The sequence below is a fragment of the Lipophrys pholis genome, assembly GCF_963383615.2.
Source record: "Lipophrys pholis genome assembly, chromosome: 22".
In the NCBI taxonomy this organism is placed as follows: Eukaryota; Metazoa; Chordata; class Actinopteri; order Blenniiformes; family Blenniidae; genus Lipophrys; species Lipophrys pholis.
In genome coordinates this window covers 3,625,608-3,645,359 of record NC_137644.1, presented here as the reverse complement: position 1 = coordinate 3,645,359, position 19,752 = coordinate 3,625,608, and the positions used below count along the sequence as shown (strand labels likewise).

General features: G+C 43.6%; 1 protein-coding gene across 6 annotated transcripts in view; it reads right to left on the bottom strand.

Moving 5' to 3' along the window:
* Positions 1 to 1,415: 1,415 nt before the first annotated feature.
* Positions 1,416 to 19,752, bottom strand: part of msrb3 (methionine sulfoxide reductase B3) — a 19,218-nt gene continuing 881 nt past the window's right edge. The window contains exons 2-9 of one of the 6 annotated variants that reach the window (XM_080491813.1): positions 15,999 to 16,113; positions 14,171 to 14,485; positions 5,337 to 5,445; positions 5,124 to 5,201; positions 4,997 to 5,025; positions 4,217 to 4,314; positions 2,912 to 3,100; positions 1,416 to 1,767 (exon numbers count right to left, since the gene is read on the bottom strand). In XM_080491813.1, the coding sequence (XP_080347939.1) occupies positions 2,930 to 3,100; positions 4,217 to 4,314; positions 4,997 to 5,025; positions 5,124 to 5,201; positions 5,337 to 5,445; positions 14,171 to 14,485; positions 15,999 to 16,101 (903 nt within the window). In that variant the 5' untranslated portion in view covers positions 16,102 to 16,113 and the 3' untranslated portion in view covers positions 1,416 to 1,767; positions 2,912 to 2,929. Of the gene's footprint in view, positions 1,768 to 2,911; positions 3,101 to 4,216; positions 4,315 to 4,996; positions 5,026 to 5,123; positions 5,202 to 5,336; positions 5,446 to 9,145; positions 9,261 to 14,170; positions 14,486 to 15,998; positions 16,114 to 19,752 lie in introns of all 6 variants that reach the window. The other 5 variants (XM_080491818.1, XM_080491814.1, XM_080491815.1 and 2 more) reach the window with 5 other exon arrangements.

The window sequence follows — 19,752 nt, the reverse complement described above, 5'->3', positions numbered from 1 at the left end:
ATCCACAGCTGACTGAATTCACCTCCCAGCATGCAGTTCTTTCCCTTTACTAAAGTGACCGAAACCTTTTCCTCATTCACACATATTGCTATCAAAACACCAAAATACTGTTTTACATCTCAAAACTTTCCAAATAAACACAAATAACATCAAATGAATCTCAGCTGACCTTTTACCAACTTTCCATAATTTAACCATTTCCTATGAACTTATTCAATAAACATGAACTTTCAAACAAAATACACACTCTGCTTGTATTAACTTAAACTTGAATAAACTTAACTTGGCTCCCACAATTACGCTGCAGGCCACAAAGCATCCTGTGTGATGAGCTTCGTGTAGATTACCAGAAACAAACACCGAGTTTGTTGGTCTGATAAGTGATGGTGATGAACGTGTGCAGCAGATTGACCTGAGAACCTTCTGGACTCCATCACACTACAGAGGCCACCCGGATTAAACACACTCGTTCTGCTCACTTTAACTCTGGTCCCATTCAAATACTTTGGAAATACTTTGATTTTCTCACCGACGTGACGGCGATCGATGTTAGAATTCAAGAAGTCGTTGTATCATCACTGATCTTTTTGTTTCATAAACATTTCTGTAAACAACCAGTAATCCACACGAGTGGCTTGTTTACATCAGAACTGAGATTTTTAAAGGGTTAAATATCTGATATTTACTGAGTTACATATATTTTTTAAGAATGGGATAGAACGTTGGGGGGTGTCAAACCACCTTAAATCCAGATTGTGTGCAGTCACAGAAGATTCAGGAGATAGTCGATGCTTCTAATTTCTCTGGAGTTGAATACATGATTACCTTCGTTGCATTTTAAGTTTATGTTATGCGTGTATTTTTTGGTTTGTATGTATGTATTTTACCAAATTTTCCCAAAAGCTACTGACCCAAATTGCATGAAATCTTAATTTGTTATCATCCAAAGACCAATGGATGGAACAGCTCCTGGAGCGGTGAGATATTTCCTCCGTTGTGGACACACTGGAGGTCCGTGGTGAGCCGCCAGTCAGGGCTGCAGCAAGGAAACCGCCACCAGCCGCCTGCTAGCACACTGCTACTTCCGCTCTGGAGCGAGCGGCTAATATCTTGGTTCGGCAAGTATCCAGAAACACCGGTATGAGCGCATTGAGTTGGGCAGTGGTTTGTCTGTGTGACCCGATCAGTGTTTTGCACAGCGATGTTGCCATCGGTCAGGCTAGTAGGCGTCGGTATGAGCAAACGGCTAACATGCTACCGATGCTAACTCAGTTCCACAAACAAATTGATTCGCCAAAACAGTTAGCGACGGTATGCGCTCTATGCCTGCTCTAGTTAGTCATCTGATCAGCTGCAATGATTTAAAACAGATTTTATATGAAGTATGATGCGCGATACAAATCGTACAAAAACACTCGTGTTAAGCAATTTTATTTCATAACTTATTTTCACATCACATCGTTGACTATTTGCACTTTTCTAATAAATCAATTGACAGTATCAAAACTCACTGCAAATATAAATATTCTCCATAAATATCTGACTAGTGTGTGTGTGTGTGTGTGTGTGTGTGTGTGTGTGTGTGTGTGTGTGTGTGTGTGTGTGTGTGTGTCAAACTGGATGAAGTTGTCTCAGTTGATCAGAAGGTCACTCTCTTTCTCTCCCTCACGCACACACACACACACACGCACACGCACGCACACACACACACACACACACACACTGCTGTGAAGATTTCAATGATGCCCGGTGACGATCCAGATGAACCTGAGGAACAAATGGAAGATTTCAGAATTATTTGAAGGTGAATGTGTGAACAGGTGGAGACAACACAAATTACACAAGCAAAGTTACATTAACATTTTTCTTCAGTGGTGCAAAAAAAAAGCGGAGAATTAAAGTTCTGTATACTTTGGCAATGTATATGTACGTAATAAATGACAGAAAACCCCACAGTCCTCCTTCAGTTCATCATGACTGGGACACTAGAGGTAATAGCTGTGTTACAAGCAGTGGTGGCTGGTGAAACATATTGTAGGTGGGACTACTTTATGTGCACAGCTCCACCACTTCCTGAACACAGCTCTTTGTTTCCTGCTTATATCACTGGACAAACTGATTCCAGGTGTGTTTGGCCTCACGAGTGACAAGGTTAATAGCCAATAATTGAAAATAAATGGCTGGATACCAGTGCTCTGTGAAACAGTAACTATTTAATACCAATGTTAATTACCCGAGGCATTCTTGTGCAAAACATGAATAGCATTTTGCACAAACACAACTTCAGAACCAAACCTATTAGGTTAACACCTTTTTACACATAAAGCTGTTGACTGTTACAGCAGTGCCTCCTTGTTTGCAGAAACATCACAGTTGACCACGGGAAATGGAACATTAGGTGTAATTAGGCAATGCAAGAGGCACATATGACATGGGACCGAGTCCCACACGTCAATGTCTCAAGTAAGTCGTAGGTGCAGTGGCGGCTGGCCAATAGAGGGCGCCAGGCACAGCTTATTTCTCGCTTCAAATGTTTTCAGAAATACATTTTGCTGAATTGTTTTAGTAATAAAATAGAAAGATTGTGTCCGACCGGCCATGTTGGTCCAGTTTTAGACGGTTTCCACTGCAGGTTTTAACGGCAGGAACTGACAGCCCTTTGTGACACGTTCAGGGGCATCACGGAACTGTGAGAGAGGTGTGTTCTGTTCTATACTGAAAGCAGCTGCAAAATGTTGTAAATGAAACTTCATGATTGTAAACAAACATCCGGGTTTTGTATGTATAAAAAGTACCCCATGAGCTTGAATTCAAACACGTTTTGTGGCTCCAGAAGAAGATTGCTCAGGGTAAAGTGGAAAAAACATGTCTTGAGGTCATGAAGCTCGCTGCCCTGGGAGTGAGAAGGTACCTTTCTCGTTTGTTCCTCTCACAGCTCCGTCTTCCCGCCGCTGCTGGAAGCTTCTCCAGTTCCAACCGCAGAGCTGGAGGAGGATGCAGCGTCTGCAGGGCCGAAGGCCAGCGAGGCCGAGTTGACGCAGTAGCGTTTTCCAGTCGGTTTTGGTCCGTCCTCAAACAGATGTCCCAGATGAGCTCCACACTGAAACAATCACGAGTGGCTCATTATCAGGCGGTCTGAAGAAGGGACATTCAAACACGCTGACCTGCTGCACAACGGCCCAATGCGGAGACGAACACCTTGGTCTGGAGGATTATTTAGAGCAGCGTTTCTCAACTGGTGGGGTGCAACCCAAAAGTAGGTTGCAGGGACGTTTTGAGAAGCAGGTACAGGCTATGGCCCCGTTTACACGTTTAAACAACACCAGTATGCGGATCCAATATATTCACAAAGTTCTTTATCCCGGCTCCCAAGGTGGAAAGATCTTTTTCACGGTCACTATTCACTCCTGCATAAACTGAGTACTAGCATTTAACAAAAGCGCTTTCAATAAAAAGCTCAATGGAACAGACCAAACGCAGGCGGTATTTTGGCTGCTAAAGCCGGTTTAAGTAGCGGGCGCTCCATTTCAGTGCACTGTTTTAGACAGCGAGCCTCCAGCAGTCATTTCAACGGTCAGTTTTCTAATTGGCACTTCACTGCCACCCGCACCTTGCAGTGAAGTGCCATTAGCCGTGCAATGCCGTGAAGTGGTATCGGTGTCGTGGTATCGGTCCTTCGACTGTCAGGTGACCAAAGTGGTGCAGTCCTGCTTTGCTCAGCTGAGACGGTGAGCCAAGATCAGGTCATTCCTCTCCCCGGCAGACTTAGAAACAGTCATACATGTATTCGTCTCCTCCAGACTTGACTCTTGTCCTGCACTTACCTCTGGAGGAATGTTGCAGGCTGGTCCAGACTGCTGTGGCCAGGTTTTTAACGTGCACCCTGAGAAGTGACCCTGCTCTGCCCTTCACAGGCTGCCTATGAAGGGCAGTGCCTATGAATAGATCCATAAATTTTTTATAAATAAATCAAGGCTCGTTACCAGATGCGACAGGGCCTTTGCTGTCCGGGCCCCTCGGCTCTGGAACGCTCTGCTGGAGGATACTGGACCAGCAAACTCAGTATCCTCTTTTAAGTCTCATCTTAAAACTCATTTTCATCACCTGCCTTCGAGGCCCAGAACTGAATACCCCCTGCTGTGAGATGATTCACCAGCATGAGAAGAGGACAAAACATCAGCACAGAGCAGCGTGTGGCAATCCACTCATACTGTACCTGGCTGCAGGTGGCCTCCACCCTGTGCATGCCATAAGAGAAATCATCAGACAGAGTGATGGAGTCCTCCTTAAGAAGGTCAGAGAAAGACGGCCAACCTGAAAACATCACAACATCAAGACATCATTCAAACACAGCACAGAGTGTCAGATGAGCAGATGTAAGGCAGGGGTCTGAAGCTCTGTAACCTGCAGCTCCGTAACCTGAAGCTCTGCAATCTGCAGCTCTATAACTTGCATCTCTGAAACCTGCAGCACTGGAACCTGCAGCTCTATAACTTGCAGCTCTATAACTTGTATTTCTGTAACATGCAGCTCTGTAACCTGCTGTTCTGAGGTCAACCTAAGTGAGCAGGTCCATCACAGACACACACGTTCACTATCTGAAGTCATAAACGAAGCTCAAGCACATGTTTGTCGACTGTGTGAGGAAACCAGAGGACCTGAAGAACATGCAAACTCTGCACACAAAAACTGGGTCCGGATTCAAACCCAGACCTTTACTCTATTTCGCAATTATAGTTCTTAAATTTCATAAATTCAAGCTGAACTACAGTGTTAGTGAACATTAAATTTAAACTTTATGTGCTGCGTTATCTTCAGCTTAAAGCATGAACGTGTTTTGTGGCTCCAGATTAATTTTATTTGGTGTAAAAAGGTAAAAAGAACTTTACATGATGCAAAGTGAAGTTTCACTGATTAAACAGGAAGAAGACAGACATTATTCCACCGGCACACAAACAGGAAAGACAGATGGAAAAAAAAAAAAAACGCAGCTTACCTGATCCAGAGTCAAATTTAGTATTTGAGCTAAGAGAGAAAACAGACGTGTCCATTAGATACACATATATACCATGAGCGCACACACACACACACACACACACATGCAGGCACACGCACAGACTTACTTGAAGAGCGGTGCTCCACAGACCACACAGGTGTAGGTGCCGTCCTCTTTGTGATGGGAGAACTCTCCAGTGAAGGCACTGTGTGAACAGGAATTGTGTTCCTTGTTACAAACTGTCTCTTTCTCGTCATCAAAGTTTGACCGCGAGGGGAAACACGCGCGCCGTCCACAATGTGGCCACTGTCAAGAGTGAACAGCAGATAACCAGGCTCACCTCTCAGTCCCTCTCTCCTGCGTGACATGGAACTGCATCGGGGAGAGACGTTTCCTCAGCTCCTCTGGTGGAAAACTCACTGGCCATGTTTTCTTTGTTCTACAGGCTCCTGAGTGAAGACGGGACATAAATTATTCACAAGGCGGGGAGCAAAACACCTCCAACATTTACAGGAGGTCAAAATGTGCTCATAACTTTAGCGGCACTAACAGTAAAGACAGGAAAAATAAGGTTCAAACAACAGAAACAGCAAACCAAACCTCATAAAACAAAGACTGAAGTACAAGAAATATGAAACGCCATCAGTCAGTGAAAGCCGTGTTGTGAAAGTGAGCATGAGGAAGAGATTCAGAAGAAGAAAGTGACTGTGCAGTGATTCTCGGGTGAGCAGTGATGATGAGCTGAGGATTTCTAACAGAGAACCAGAAAGTTAGTGCTAGGACTCTAATCGAATCTAATCGAAATAATGAGTGTTTGTTAATACATAATTACAATAAATACATTTTTAATCACATCTTAGTATTTGATATAATTCTTTTGTGTATTAAACTATTTTGGTAAATGGATCAATAACCACATTTACACACAACAGAACCATATCTATTTACTTTTCTTACTGCTGGTGTGGACAGTAGGGTGTAGTTTAAATCTCACAGTGGGAATAACGTTGGCATTAGCTGGTGGCTACATGTTAGCATTGAGCTGGTAAAGTGTAAATTCTTTTACCACAAAAGTCATGTGGAGCCAGTGAGTCTGTGATTTATCCGTTTACTGATACCAGATCAAATTTGGAGGATATGAAAGCATGAAAGACATTTTGCCATGTCAGCAGAGCTGAGACACGACATGAGCCTGGACTGACCCGACATCAGCGACTCTCAAAAGAAAGTCAAAAGCAGATCTTTGATGAGACACCAGGAAGGAGGAGTAAAGTTTGTGTGTGCGTTTAACTGTAATGACGTCTCATGGAATTCATGTGGGAAACAGTTTGGATCCAGTTAAACAGCCTGTTAAAGCCTCTGCGACCAGACTTCCGTACATGGTGATGTTTTTAAAAGAAGGATTTCCAGAGTCCAGCCTCTGAAAACAGTCAGAGGAGGCTGCGGTGTGGACTGAGCAGACCTGAAGTGAAGTGACTGAGTTTGATGTTGGGGAAATATTAGTGCCATCAACACAACTAAAGACACCAGGCTGAAAGTTACTAGAATTGCCTGTACAGGGGAGACTGAACCAAACTAGACTCAGAGCCCAAGGCTAACACATATGGTCCTGTCTGCAAGATGAAACTTAAACCTTGCGAGTGCCCACCACGTCCACGGTGTCAAATGCAGCAGTTTGGTCCAGCGGAACAAGAACCGCGGAGTCACCAGTCGCCGGCCAAGAGGACCTCATTAAAAACCCTGAGCAATGCTGACTTGGCGCAGTGCAGTGTTTAAAGGGGTCCTATTATCCAGCTTTTCAACACTTCCATACGGGTCTCGTTGGTCCAAAAATGACGTATTCAAAGTGTATTCCCCCAAATCCAACTTTTTATTGATTTTCATTCATTTGAATATTGGATCATAGGAGCCGCATTCAGAATCTGCTGTGTCTGTGTGAGCCGGACTGGCTCCGCCCACACATGCCCATCTTGGGAAGAGGATGAAGTACTTCCTTTCATGGTGCCATGTGTCAGAGCAGAGCTGCCTAATTGTGGGAGGAGTCAGAGGGAGGGTCTACCTTGATTGGGATTGGCTAAACCCCCGATGACACTATATAGGGTTTGATTTCTGATTGGCTGCTTGGAGCAACACACTTTTTAAAACCTGAAACAAGCCAGGGAGAGAGAGGACAGACTGTCTTCACGTCTGGGGCATCATTGCAGACATAGGGATGCATGTTACTGTTAGAAAACCATCGGAGAGTTAATTCTGAATAATATGACCTCTTTAACAATCGGACTGAAAAACCAATAAAATATTGTTTTTGTTCAGGTAAAGCTTTAGCTGCGACTGGACAACCTTCTCCTAGATGTTGGAGATAAAAGGTCAGCTTGGAAATGGGCCTAAAATTAGCCAGAACAGCCTGATGAAGACCAGGATTCCTAAGGAGGGGGTTGTAGCACTGCTTGTTTAAAATGTACGCGTACGCGCGACTTCAAAATAATCCGCTCCTGTGTGCGAGGGTCCATTCCGACCCTCTGCGGTCGACCACGAAGCCCACATTTTGCGCGACCTGTGCGTGCCGACTGCGCATGCGTCAGAGGCTACCGGGCGCTTGTGTGAGGAGATCCTCCGTCTCCCCGTCTGAACAATCACAAAGCAAATAAAGAGCCAGAGACTCAGAACTCCTGAAGCGTTTCATAAACTACTTTAGAAAAGGTGGAGAACGCCGGGCTGCAGAAGTGGACATAGTTTCGGGATCGTTACGTTACGTTATGTAACGCGCACGGAAGCGAACCCAGAGTGGAGTATGGATGCAATTGTGCAGCACCCGTGTCTGCAGACGAGCCTTGCGGGGAGCATGGGAAGGCCTTCAGAGTTAAAAGTTCAACAGCACCGAGCAGTAGCGCAGTTTTTAACCTGAGGTTAGGTGTCAGTCTGCGTGTGACAAAATAAGGATGGTCAACTCGCTCATCTGTCTCTGCTTTAATGATTTCCACAACCTAATATGTATTAGTTATTAGGCATAGAACCCGATTGGGATTCATCAAAGTAATTGAAAAAAATCGTTGTCACAAACAAACCAGACAAAAGTTTGCACACACATCAGACCTGGTTAAAAAGAATTGCCTGAACATAGTCCGATCACCCTCAAACTTTATATGTGGCATGACAGTCCTCATAAGATCACAGCCTGATAGTAACAGGAGGTGTATGTATATAGCATGAATATTTCCAGAGCAAGGTTGTACGACGTAGTAATTCCAAATCACATCAAACTTGGCCAGTTAATAGATCAGGGACTAGTGAGCAAATTGCTCTTCGCCATGAAACAGGAAACACAATGTAAATAGCCTTAACATGCCCCGATCTGCCTCAGACTTTAGACACTGCCTCAGAGTCTGGGTCTGATCACAGCCAAATGGTGACTATGACCATAGGCCATAGCGCCATCTGCTGGAAACAGGAAGTGCAGTGCGAATAGCCCAAACATGGTCCGATCAGCCTCAAACGTTACACGTTGCATCAGAGTCCAGGTCTCGTCGCAGACATATGACGAGTCTCTGTCATACCACCACCTAAGGGCGTGGCCATAGCCACAGGGTACATTTCATGCTTCGCCATGAAACAGGAAGTGCAGTGTAAATAGCTTGAACATGGTCCAATCTGCCTCCAACTTTATACATTGAATTAGCATCCGGATCTGATCACAGCAATATGATGACCACCATCAGCCATAGCGCCAACTGCTCCAAACAGGCAGTGTAGTGGAAATAGCCTGAATGTGGTCAAACATTACACATTGCATGAGAGACAGGATCTGCTGGGAACAGGAAGTGGGGTCTGCACAACTGTACACACTCTGATCAGCCCCAATTTCACACGTTTGATCAGACTCTGACCCTGATGACAAACATATAATGACTCAGTCGGAGTCTTGCAAGTAGCAAAGACCCGTTCAAGGCAGCTTGCAGCTTTAATCAGAATCGGTTTTAATTGTGAAGTAATTGATAAAGAGCTTGCGGTTGCAACTAAAGAGAAAAGTGGATCAGGACACACTGACTTCACACAGGGAGGTAAAGACATGCAGACACACCAGCAGGTTAAGGCATCATTCAGGCTTCAAAAAGCAGAGCACAGCAGGCACACAGCACCCAGTCAGTGGACCTGAAGGAAGGCTGCAGGGCCTCAGAGCCACAGGCTGACTCTTAGTGATGAGGTGCAGCAGGTTGAAGCCTGACATCACTGTTGGCCACCAAACACTCCTCAACCGAGGACTGGGCTGATGAAGGGGTGGGGTGGGGTGGGGTGGGGGGGCAAACAGATAGAGAAACAACACAAACAGCACAGGTCAACATCATGGTCATACACACCATGTGGTAATAAAGCATGAAACAGTTTAAGATCCTTGATAATAAGAAGGTTACAGAGCAGGACACCACAAACAGAGTGCCGCTCTGTAGCCTGTGGATCTACAGCCCCTTTATAATTGTTCTTTAACTACTCTATAGTGCAGGGGTCCTCAATCCCGGGCCTCGAGGCCCGGTGTCCTGCATGTTTTAAGTCTCTCCCAGATGCAACACACCTGAATGCAATAAGGGGCTTGTTTTTGTCCTTTTTTACCAGCTTGATGACAACATCAACAGTAGATTGCGGAGTGCTGAAGCTGGGCTGAAGCTGAGCTGAAGCATGCAGGACACTGGTCCTCGTGGCCCAGAATTGAGGACTCCTACTATAGTGGACCTACAGCCACTCTGTAATAGTTATGTAGTCCAGTTCAATAACTGTGAACTGGACTACACTAACAACACTAACTCCACATTGACCATCTACTTTTGTTTTTGGTGCCCTTGTTTTTTTGATCTTTTTTTTTTTTTTTTTTATTGCCTCTTGATGCTAAAAATAAGACTGTTTACATGTTGTGCCTGCACTGGACTCTATCACTATAGTGAGTAATCATGGGATTCTGGATCATTAATGCACTTTTATCCCTACAACATCCTATGTTGGGTTGCTTCAACAAAATGTTGTTCTATTCTAATCTTTGAATCTTGAATCACCCCTCAGCTCAGCTGGTAGAGCATGAGACTACCACTCTCAAGGTAGAGGGTTCATGTCCCACGCCGGGCGCCACCTTCCCGTGGGCTCTCCACCTGCAGGAAGGTTCTTAATCGGTGCAATGTGATCTGGGTGACTGTGCTCAGACTGACACCCCCACCACCCGGAAATGTATAAGCGGGAGAAGATGGATGGATTGGATGGAATCTTGAATCTTAACCATTCTGTAGTTGATCTACAACTCTCCTGTCCTGGCTCTTAAGGCCCTCTATAGTGACTCTACAGCCACATGGTGGAAAGATCTACAATCCCTCTGTAACAGCTCTGAAGCCACTCTGTAGTGATTCAGGAGCTTCTCTGTCGTGGATCTTCAGTAGGGCTGTTCATCTTCATTGGTCTCACGATTCGATTCAATTCCATGATGCATTATGATGCATCCTCATTGTTCTTTATGAAGCAGTCATGACTAACTTTTCCCATTCATTTTCCCAGATAAACATGAACTGGCTTTTTATTCTGGAAAATGACAAAACATCATAAACATGACTTCAGTCTGACCACAGGAGACAACTGTATTTATAACAGTAAATACTGAAATAGCATCAGTACAGTGCAGTGTACTTCATAAGAGAAAATATTTAAATATTAACTTATTACTTACACATTTACTAAAACGTGAACTAGGAATGGACCGACACCACCTTTTGAGTACGTGTACTAACCTTTAGTTACTTGTCGATTTTGTATTTTACTCTTGTGTGTTTATTTCTGTCACTGAGGTTGCTGTTACTACATGCCACTGCTGCGAACACTGTTTTAACATTGATAGAGTGAAAATGAAGTACAATTCCATTCTATACTAGTCTAAATGCTTATAAGCCTAATTCATACTCGATATGCAAACTATATGTGAAGGGTACGCGTTGAACCACCCCCACACAGCCTCTGCAGAGATGCTAAGCGCACCTCCAACAGTCGCATAGTGCAGTGCCAAGCGCCTATCTAGGTACTCCACCATGCGTACTGTAGACTGACGGGCTGAGCGAGCTGTGAGCTGCTATACATGTGGCACATGAGCCCTGAAACGCTTTAGCATGTAGCATGTAGCACGGCTCAGAGTTACGAGCTGAGCAGTTAATCTACTGAGCGACATCAGGCTAACGGTGCTGGTCCAAATGTCTCTTCTGACATACTTCTACATAATTTACCATCTGTCTTATGTTTGCCATTGTCATTAATATAAAATAATTTCTAAACCACGGACATCGCTCATGCTCTCTTACGTATGTCTTTACCTGCGGGTGACTTATGAAGTCACGTAGTACTTGCTGTGTGGGTTTTTTTTAACTTTCAAACTTTATTGTTCTACTGCCAGAAAATCAAGAAACAACATTACTATGTTCTAATCGGTTATGTTTTGTCCCTGCATCAAGACAGAATCATCCATGTCCACACCGTGACGCATCGAGGAAACTATTAAATTCAACAACCCTACTCTACAGCCCCTGTGTAGTGGCTCTACATCCCTCCGTAGTGGCTCTACAGCAACGATTCTCAACCATGGGGCCATGAGTACCAACGACTGGGCTGCGAAAGACTTTCAGTTCTACTCCTGTGGGCCACGAGGGCCACGTGGGACCGCAATGCCGCTTCCCACCATCTGGGGCAGTGACACGTCGTTCAGTTGTTGAACACGCTCCAATAAGCAGCAGAAGAAGAGGCCAGTCGTAAACTTTAGACTGAAGTGATGTTTTTAAAACAACAAAAAAAAAGAAGATGAAAGTGATGCCACCTCCTCCTCAAAGGCCAAATATGTCCACAAGTACAACCCTGACTTTTTTAAGTTGGGTTTTATGAACAGAGGTAAGGAGGCGGAGCCGAGAGTCCAGTGTGTTGAGTGACTGAGGGTTAACGCTCTCGAACAAAGCACGGACGCCTTCAATCCGGCGACATCTTGACACCAAACATCCACAGCTGGTTAGAAAGCCGTCGGATTATTTCAGGAGAAAAGAAAACGAGCTGCAGTACAGAAGCAGAAACGGACCGATGTGTCGTGTCACTGACTGGCGACTCTAAATGTGCTTTAAAAGCTGAGGTGACCGGGGAGCCAAGAAGCTGACGACCGTCACACCCTCAAACGACCCCGTGAGTCGCCATCAGACATACAGCATCCGCTTTTGGAAAGAATAAAACACAGCAAGTCTTTCCTCTCTGCAGCTCGAGTCCACTGCTGGTTTTACCGCGGCATTTTATTACTTAGATTATTTTATTTATAGAATTTTTCTTCAGTTCATTAAGTATTTAAATCAAAATATTTTGGGATTTCTGATTTTTGTTGTTGTTAATATTGACTTGAGCCTTTATATTTGTTTTTGTAGTAACTTGAGTTGTGATATTTGCTCTCCTGTTCAGTGTTTTATCTGCAGGTTTACGTTCTCGAAATAAAGAAATGTTTTTGAGATCATCACAGTGAATCATGTTATCTTTTTTACAAGGTTTTAACCTTATTAATCGAGGTGGACTTGATCTAGTTATTGATCACAAATCAAACCAAGACTCGGATCAGTTGAAATAAAAGTGTTATTACTTATTACTTGTACTTTGTACTGGGAAAATTGGGCCCCAAGGTCCAAAAGGCTAAGAACCCCTGGACTACAGCCCCTCTGGAGTGACTCTGCAGCCATAAAGTTTTACTTCTAACGGTAGATTATATTACATATTTGACTATAATTAAGTATAATTATACATTTCTAAAACTATAATTAACAAATCTTTCACCACTTTAGTTGTTTTAGCAATTCTACCTTATGTAATAACATTTAGTAATTTATACCATTTCAGATGTATTAGCCACTTTGTCAGTTTTGGACTTGTAGAAAGTTTTGATGGAAAATAACAAACCATTTTAATTTGATTAATTTTCTTCCAGACAGGTTTGAAGCTGCAGTAAAAGACAGGCAGCGGGTGAAGCAGAGTTTTGAACATTTCATTTTAAGAGTGAAGTTTTGAAAGATTAAAAAACAGCTCAAATGTTTATTTGCCTGTGATTAAGAGAGAGCTACATGAGTCAGAGCTACTATTTAAGTGATGGATGCGTTCTCCTGCTGGGGAACCTGAGGAAGGTTCCGTTGTGTTACAGTCAGATGTTACCGTAGCTTGAAGCCACGGCTACACATTAGATGTAAAGAGTGTGTGGTCACATGACACCACAGACTGTAGACCAGAGTTGCTCGTCTTCTTCTCAGCCGTTCTACAGCGTGAAGACAAATTCAATCCGGGGTAGTTTCACCACTAAATCTTCTATGAGTCACTAAAGAGAGAAGAGTCCAGGGCACGTGTTAAACAAAAAGTCGTTCCTTTAGTTTCCTGATGGTGGCATGCAAGCGTTGTGTTTCTGATGTCACAGAAGAAAGTGGTGGAAATGTGGAATATTGACCAATTTACAGAGAAAACCTTAACAGACAGGTCAACAATCAATTTGTTTTGCTTGTCAAACAATTTGTTTTATTAAGCAGGGGGGAGACTTTGTGTCTGTGAACAGTCCTGGGAGCATTCTGGATTATTTAGACAGAAGATAAAAGATGATGTGAGGCTGCAGATTAGAACCTCCAGAGTTCGTCATGATGGTGATTAGACTCACTTGCATAGCGCCTCTTCACTGACAGCAGCTTTACATGGTTCATCACATTCACCCATTCACACACCATTGGAGGCTGCAGCTGTGCAAGGCACTGTCACTCCACTGGGGTTCAGTGTCTTGCCCAAGGACACTTCGGCATGGAGGCAGAATGGGAATCAAACCTGCAACCTTCCGATTGGGAGACGACCGCTCTACCAACGGAGCTATGCCGCCCTACAGACGGTGGGTGAGAAGGCAGTCACACCTGGTGCAGGCAGTTATCAGGACACCAATAACCAAACGTCCTTCAAATGTTTTAAATAATCCCAGAAAATAAAAGTGAAGCAAGTTCACGTCTGTCAGAGGTTTTCCTGGACCTGGACGAGCTGCCACTGGTAATGGACGACGGGTCTTTGAATCGAGTGAAAGGATATTTTCAAACTTTTTAAAGACAGAGCAAACCAATGACATGACCACATGAATTAAACCTGCATAATGAGCATGAGGGGAAACACCTGAATGAGTTGAAATACGGCCCTCAGACTCCTCGTCCAACAGGCGGTGGAACGGTTCCTCCTCAGCCTGCACCAACAATACAACAACAACAAGGCCAAACAATTCCTTAGGATCCAATAGGGTCTTTGCACCGTCGTGCTCGGACCCGAACCATGTGAACAGTTGTTGATGGACACGTCTGGTCTGCTCAGTCCACGCTGGAGGTTGATGTGCAGAAGAAGAAGGTGTTTCTACAGGACAGTCATGATGGGAAAACATCCACGGTGGTCTGATGATTAAACCTCGACCCAGTCTCACTCCAAACTCTGTCATACCTGTGTTTGTAAAAAAACTGAGTCATTTTACAAAACTGCACGAAACAGCTCTGAACTTATAACATGGGTTTGTTCTATCTGACTATTGTTTTCAGCAGAAAGACTTCAGGTCACATGACTGCCAAGTTAATCCTGACAGGAAGAAAAAAACATGGTGGACATCCTTTCTATCTTTGGTGGAAATTGTTATGTTTTAAGATAGATTGTGGCTTTATCGTCGTTTTGATAACTTTTCCAGCAACAAATTGTTTGTCGCTGTATGAACGCACACATCTGAATCAAATAATTTATTCATGAAAAGAAATAAAGTCATAAAACTACCAGTATAATATATAAAGATAAAGTCAGGAGAAATGAAGTTGTCGTGATGGGATCATAGTTTGTGTTCTAATCAAACATGTTTTAAAAGTTAATATTAGTTCATTAGGTTTATCTTATTAATAAACACATTTACATTAATCACGTATTGTACAAACAACATTGTGTAAATTAAGATACAAACATTGTTACGGTCTGTAGACTGGATTGTGACGAAAATGCTTTCATCTGTTTCATACGTTTTTAAAAGACTTTGTTTTGTTTTGAAAACCAAACAGAAGTCATTATTTAATACATAGAAGCGTAATTGTGGTCAAATGTACGACTGTAGTTTTCAGAGCCGTGACGCGACGTCAACGTCCCTCCAGTTCATTGTTGATGGCGTCCATAGCAACCAGAAAAAGCTCAGTTTGTTCAGAAAGTTGTGTTGGAATTTAAGTAATTCATACAGAATTTTAATTATTAATTGGAATAAATGATAATTTATTCATTATTAATTACAAGAAATCATAGATTAATTACTTAATCCTAATAAATCTGTGAATTTATTCATTTAAACTATTACTTTATATAAATGTATATAGATTTGACCAGTGGGCGACTTGAGGTTGAATTTGTGGCGGATTTTCACATTCAGGTGGGAAATTTCTGGATTATTTGCCAATAAGGGGCGCGACCTTTGTTGTTTCTTTGATTTATGGTCTTTGTTCTCAACATGGGCGACAGGTTTCGAAATCGGCCCCTATCATCTCTCTGATGTCACGCAGTTTCGGGTCCCAACACCTGAAAGAAAGTATGTCGAAAACATAAAAAATACTGTAAAAGAAAAGTGTAATTTGTCACTCGTGATCAAAACAAGCCGAATTAAAATAAACCAATTTCCACCTAAAACTGAAGGGATGTCTGCCATGTTTTTTCTTCGTGTTGGAAAGTAACTCAACAGCCATTTACCATGAAGTCTCCCCGCAGAACAAACCCATGTTACCATCTCAGAGCTCTTCTGTGTCATGACTATTTAAAGCTGTGGACAAACGTGAGTATTTAGAGTGAGACGTGGTCGTTAAAACTACATTTGAAAAAGATTCCTGTCGCTTTAAAATACCAAAGTCCTTGGCAGACCACCAAGCCCTGGACCCTCGCACTCAAAAAAAACAATGAATGCTTCTTTTTTTTCCCCCCAGGGGGAGCAGTGTACCTATCAGAGCAGCACCCGGGTGAAGGCGAGGCCCTGAGCGGCTCAACGGGCCCATGGAAAGCTGCAGGACCACCGACAGTCCCAGTCTGACGGCTCCAAGCATGACAGAGCTGCGCTGAACACAGAAGAGCAGATTATTGTGTGAAGCCAACGCTTTCCCCTCCTCCCGCCGCCTCCGTCGCTTTGTCAATTAAGTTCATAGAGCTGTAAACGAAAGTCGCCTGACACAACTCCCATAAAAAAAACAATACGTCAGCTGAACAGAGTAAGCGCCAGACTGGAGAGCGAAGAACGGTTATCTGCTGGACGCTGTCGTCCTGTGAGCCACCAGGCGTAACAAGCTGTCAATTCTTAGAAACTCGTCTTCTGGCTTTGAAACGTCCGGACTATTCCTCTCAGGGGGGTTTTTTTGATGGTGAAGGAAACTCACTGTCACTTTGACTTATCTATAGCTAGGACTCACATTTTGAAGTGTTAAGGCCCCTTCATCCTCCCTCTTTGAACCCATAAGAACAAGAAGAAAATTCGGCAGTGACGTCAGCCAGCAGCAGAAAAAAAAAGCTTTTTCGGCAGGACTGTTCATACTCCGATAAGAAGCTGCCGAACTCGCAGGCCACGCCCCCTCACGGCAGGCCACGCCCCCTCACAGCAGGCACAAGTCTGTGAAGCGGCGTTTAAACTTTTCAACTGCACAGTTTATTTCTGGCCTCCAGAGCTTTCAGAAACACATTTCTCTGAACTTTTTCAGTTATAAAAAAGTTTTTGTCCGAGCGCGATGTTAGTCCAGTTTTAACTCCAGGAGCTGACAGCTGTTCGTGATGCGTTCAGGTGCATCACGTCAGCCTACACTCCGACATTTTAACGAGCTGCGGCGCTCGTACAGTAGCGCTGTTACAAGCTAAATATGATTAAAATATTATCGATAGTCATGAGCGAACTAGAACATGCATGAGCAGCACACGGCAGTGCAGAAGTTTCAGCAGTGCGGCTCCTACATAGTTCGGCCAGGGCGGTTGGCACAGCCGAAACAAATTTGTTTTGGCCAGAGGGAGCTGGACGAAGGAAATGACGTCATTTTGTTCGACAGGACCTGCACTGCCGAACTTTCTTCTTGTTCTTATGGAGGATGAAGAGGCCTTTATGGTGGTCGTTCTCTCGAACATTGATAATTGTAGTTTTATAGCAACAAATGACTTTCTGCAGTACAATATTTTTCCACTGATGCTCACAAGGGTCTGGTACAATAGCGTTATCCAACACTGCTTTTATGCAGACAGAAAGGGTTGGTAGTGATCCAGAAATACTGGAACACCTGTATGAATTACTAATGCCAACATTCAAGGCCTGATCAAGAAAGAGTTTTAAGCTGTTAACTAGTTTCTTGGTCCCTGAAGAAAGCCTTTTTGTAAAATACCAGTTTGGAGTAACCTCCCATTTTCTAACCTCTGGCAGGTCACCACTCATTGTTGTACCATTTCAAGTTCTTCATTGGACTTGAATTAAAGGGGACATATCATGCTAAATCCACTTTTTTAGCCCTTAAATGCATGTTGTTGTATATTTAGAGTGTTTAGAAGTACAGAAAAGTTCAAAGTAGTCTCTTCAGGTGCTCCGTTGATATCTTTATATTCTGTTTTGATCATATTTTGCGATCGGTTTCGATTTTTCTATTCTCTATTACGTTTTTTGAACAATGACGTCACAGTATTCTCAGCGGAACTGCCAAATTAGGACATCGACATTTCGAGCAATCCGCCATTTTTGTTTCTCGCTGCGATTTTGTAGTCCAAGCTAAGGGTACCGAAGTTACGAGAGGATAAGTCGAAATGTTCGGTTGTTGGATGTAGTAACCCACAAGCTTCGTTACACCGTCTCCCAGCATCAGAACCTTTTCGAAGTGCCTGGTTGAGTTTTATTTTTCACAGAAATGTACCCACATCTGTGGGTAAGGTCATTTTTGTGTGCGCGAATCACTTTAAGGACGACTGCTTCAGCAACCTCCGCCAGTATAAAGAAGGATTTGCCGAAAGACTTGGTCTGATTGAGCGGTCAGTTCCTTCTATCTATGGAGACGACGAACAGAGCACTTCGGTAAGCTGTATATAACGCTAAAAAGTGTGATGATAAGACGTCCCTGTCATTGTTTTGTTAGCATTAGCAGTTGCACCGTCTTCATATGTTAGCGCTGTGTGCTCGTTTTAGATTAGAATGTAACTTCTGTGTTAAATAGTCGTTGTAATACAGGCAGTATTGTAGTAGTGGGCATGGATGGAGAAGTTAGTGTAAATATAGTAACACACCATTGCGTTACATCCATATGAAGACGTTGTTCTGCAGCTGCATCATCGTCATTTTCATCTCGCTCCGCCGGGTCCGACTCTGGCTCCAACATGTATGGCTGGATGGACAAATCTTCCGTTGTTGACATTTTGTAAATAATGTGTGAATATAAAGTTTCTGCGCCGCTAGATAATTGTATCTGTTCTATCAAACTACAAAGATGGCCGAACAGGGTGGCGTTGAACCGAGTGTGACCTCTGCAACCTGGAGAGGAGGAGGGGTATGAAGTGTCTCATTTGCATTTGAAGAGACCGCCCTAAAACGAGTTGCTCTCAGAAGCGCATCAGAAAAGGGGTTGAAAAGGGGCCTGTGGAGCTATAATAATGAGGAATTCAGACCCAAACATTGCAGTTTCGCGTTGTATAGACCACAACTGTATGATTTATATGTAAAAAGGAAGGATTTAAAAGCATGATATGTCTCCTTTAAAAGACATAACTGGAAAAAACTGTGTTGTAAGAAAACTTTGGACCAGGTGTGAATATAATGACAAACATACAGCATACGCACGAACAATATATAATAATCACATTAATTAAATGGTGAAAATTACGTTATATACATTCACATGTAAATTAAATATGACATAAAACAGGACATGGTGCTAAATACTTTAAATAGTTCATTTTTTAGTTCTGCTAAAAGAACCGGTTCTGTTCAGTGAGTCACCTCATAAGGAGCAGTTCTGCCAAAAGAACCGGTTCTGTTCAGGGAGTCGCCTCATAAGGAGCAGTTCTGCTAAACGAACCGAGTCTGTTCAGTGAGTCGCCTCATAAGGAGCAGTTCTGCTAAAAGAACCGAGTCTCTTCAGTGAGTCGCCTCATAAGGAGCAGTTCTGCCAAAAGAACCGGTTCTATTCAGGGAGTCGCCTCATAGGGAGCAGTTCTGCTAAAAGAACCGATTCTGTTCAGCGAGTCGCCTCATAAGGAGCAGTTCTGCTAAACGAACCGAGTCTCTTCAGTGAGTCGCCTCATAAGGAGCAGTTCTGCCAAAAGAACCGGTTCTATTCAGGGAGTCGCCTCATAGGGAGCAGTTCTGCTAAAAGAACCGATTCTGTTCAGCGAGTCGCCTCATAAGGAGCAGTTCTGCTAAACGAACCGAGTCTGTTCAGTGAGTCGCCTCATAAGGAGCAGTTCTGCTAAACGAACCGAGTCTCTTCAGTGAGTCGCCTCATAAGGAGCAGTTCTGCCAAAAGAACCGGTTCTATTCAGGGAGTCGCCTCATAGGGAGCAGTTCTGCTAAAAGAACCGATTCTGTTCAGCGAGTCGCCTCATAAGGAGCAGTTCTGCTAAACGAACCGAGTCTGTTCAGTGAGTCGCCTCATAAGGAGCAGTTCTGCTAAACGAACCGAGTCTGTTCAGTGAGTTGCCTCATAAGGAGCAGTTCTGCTAAAAGAACCGGTTCTGTTCAGTGA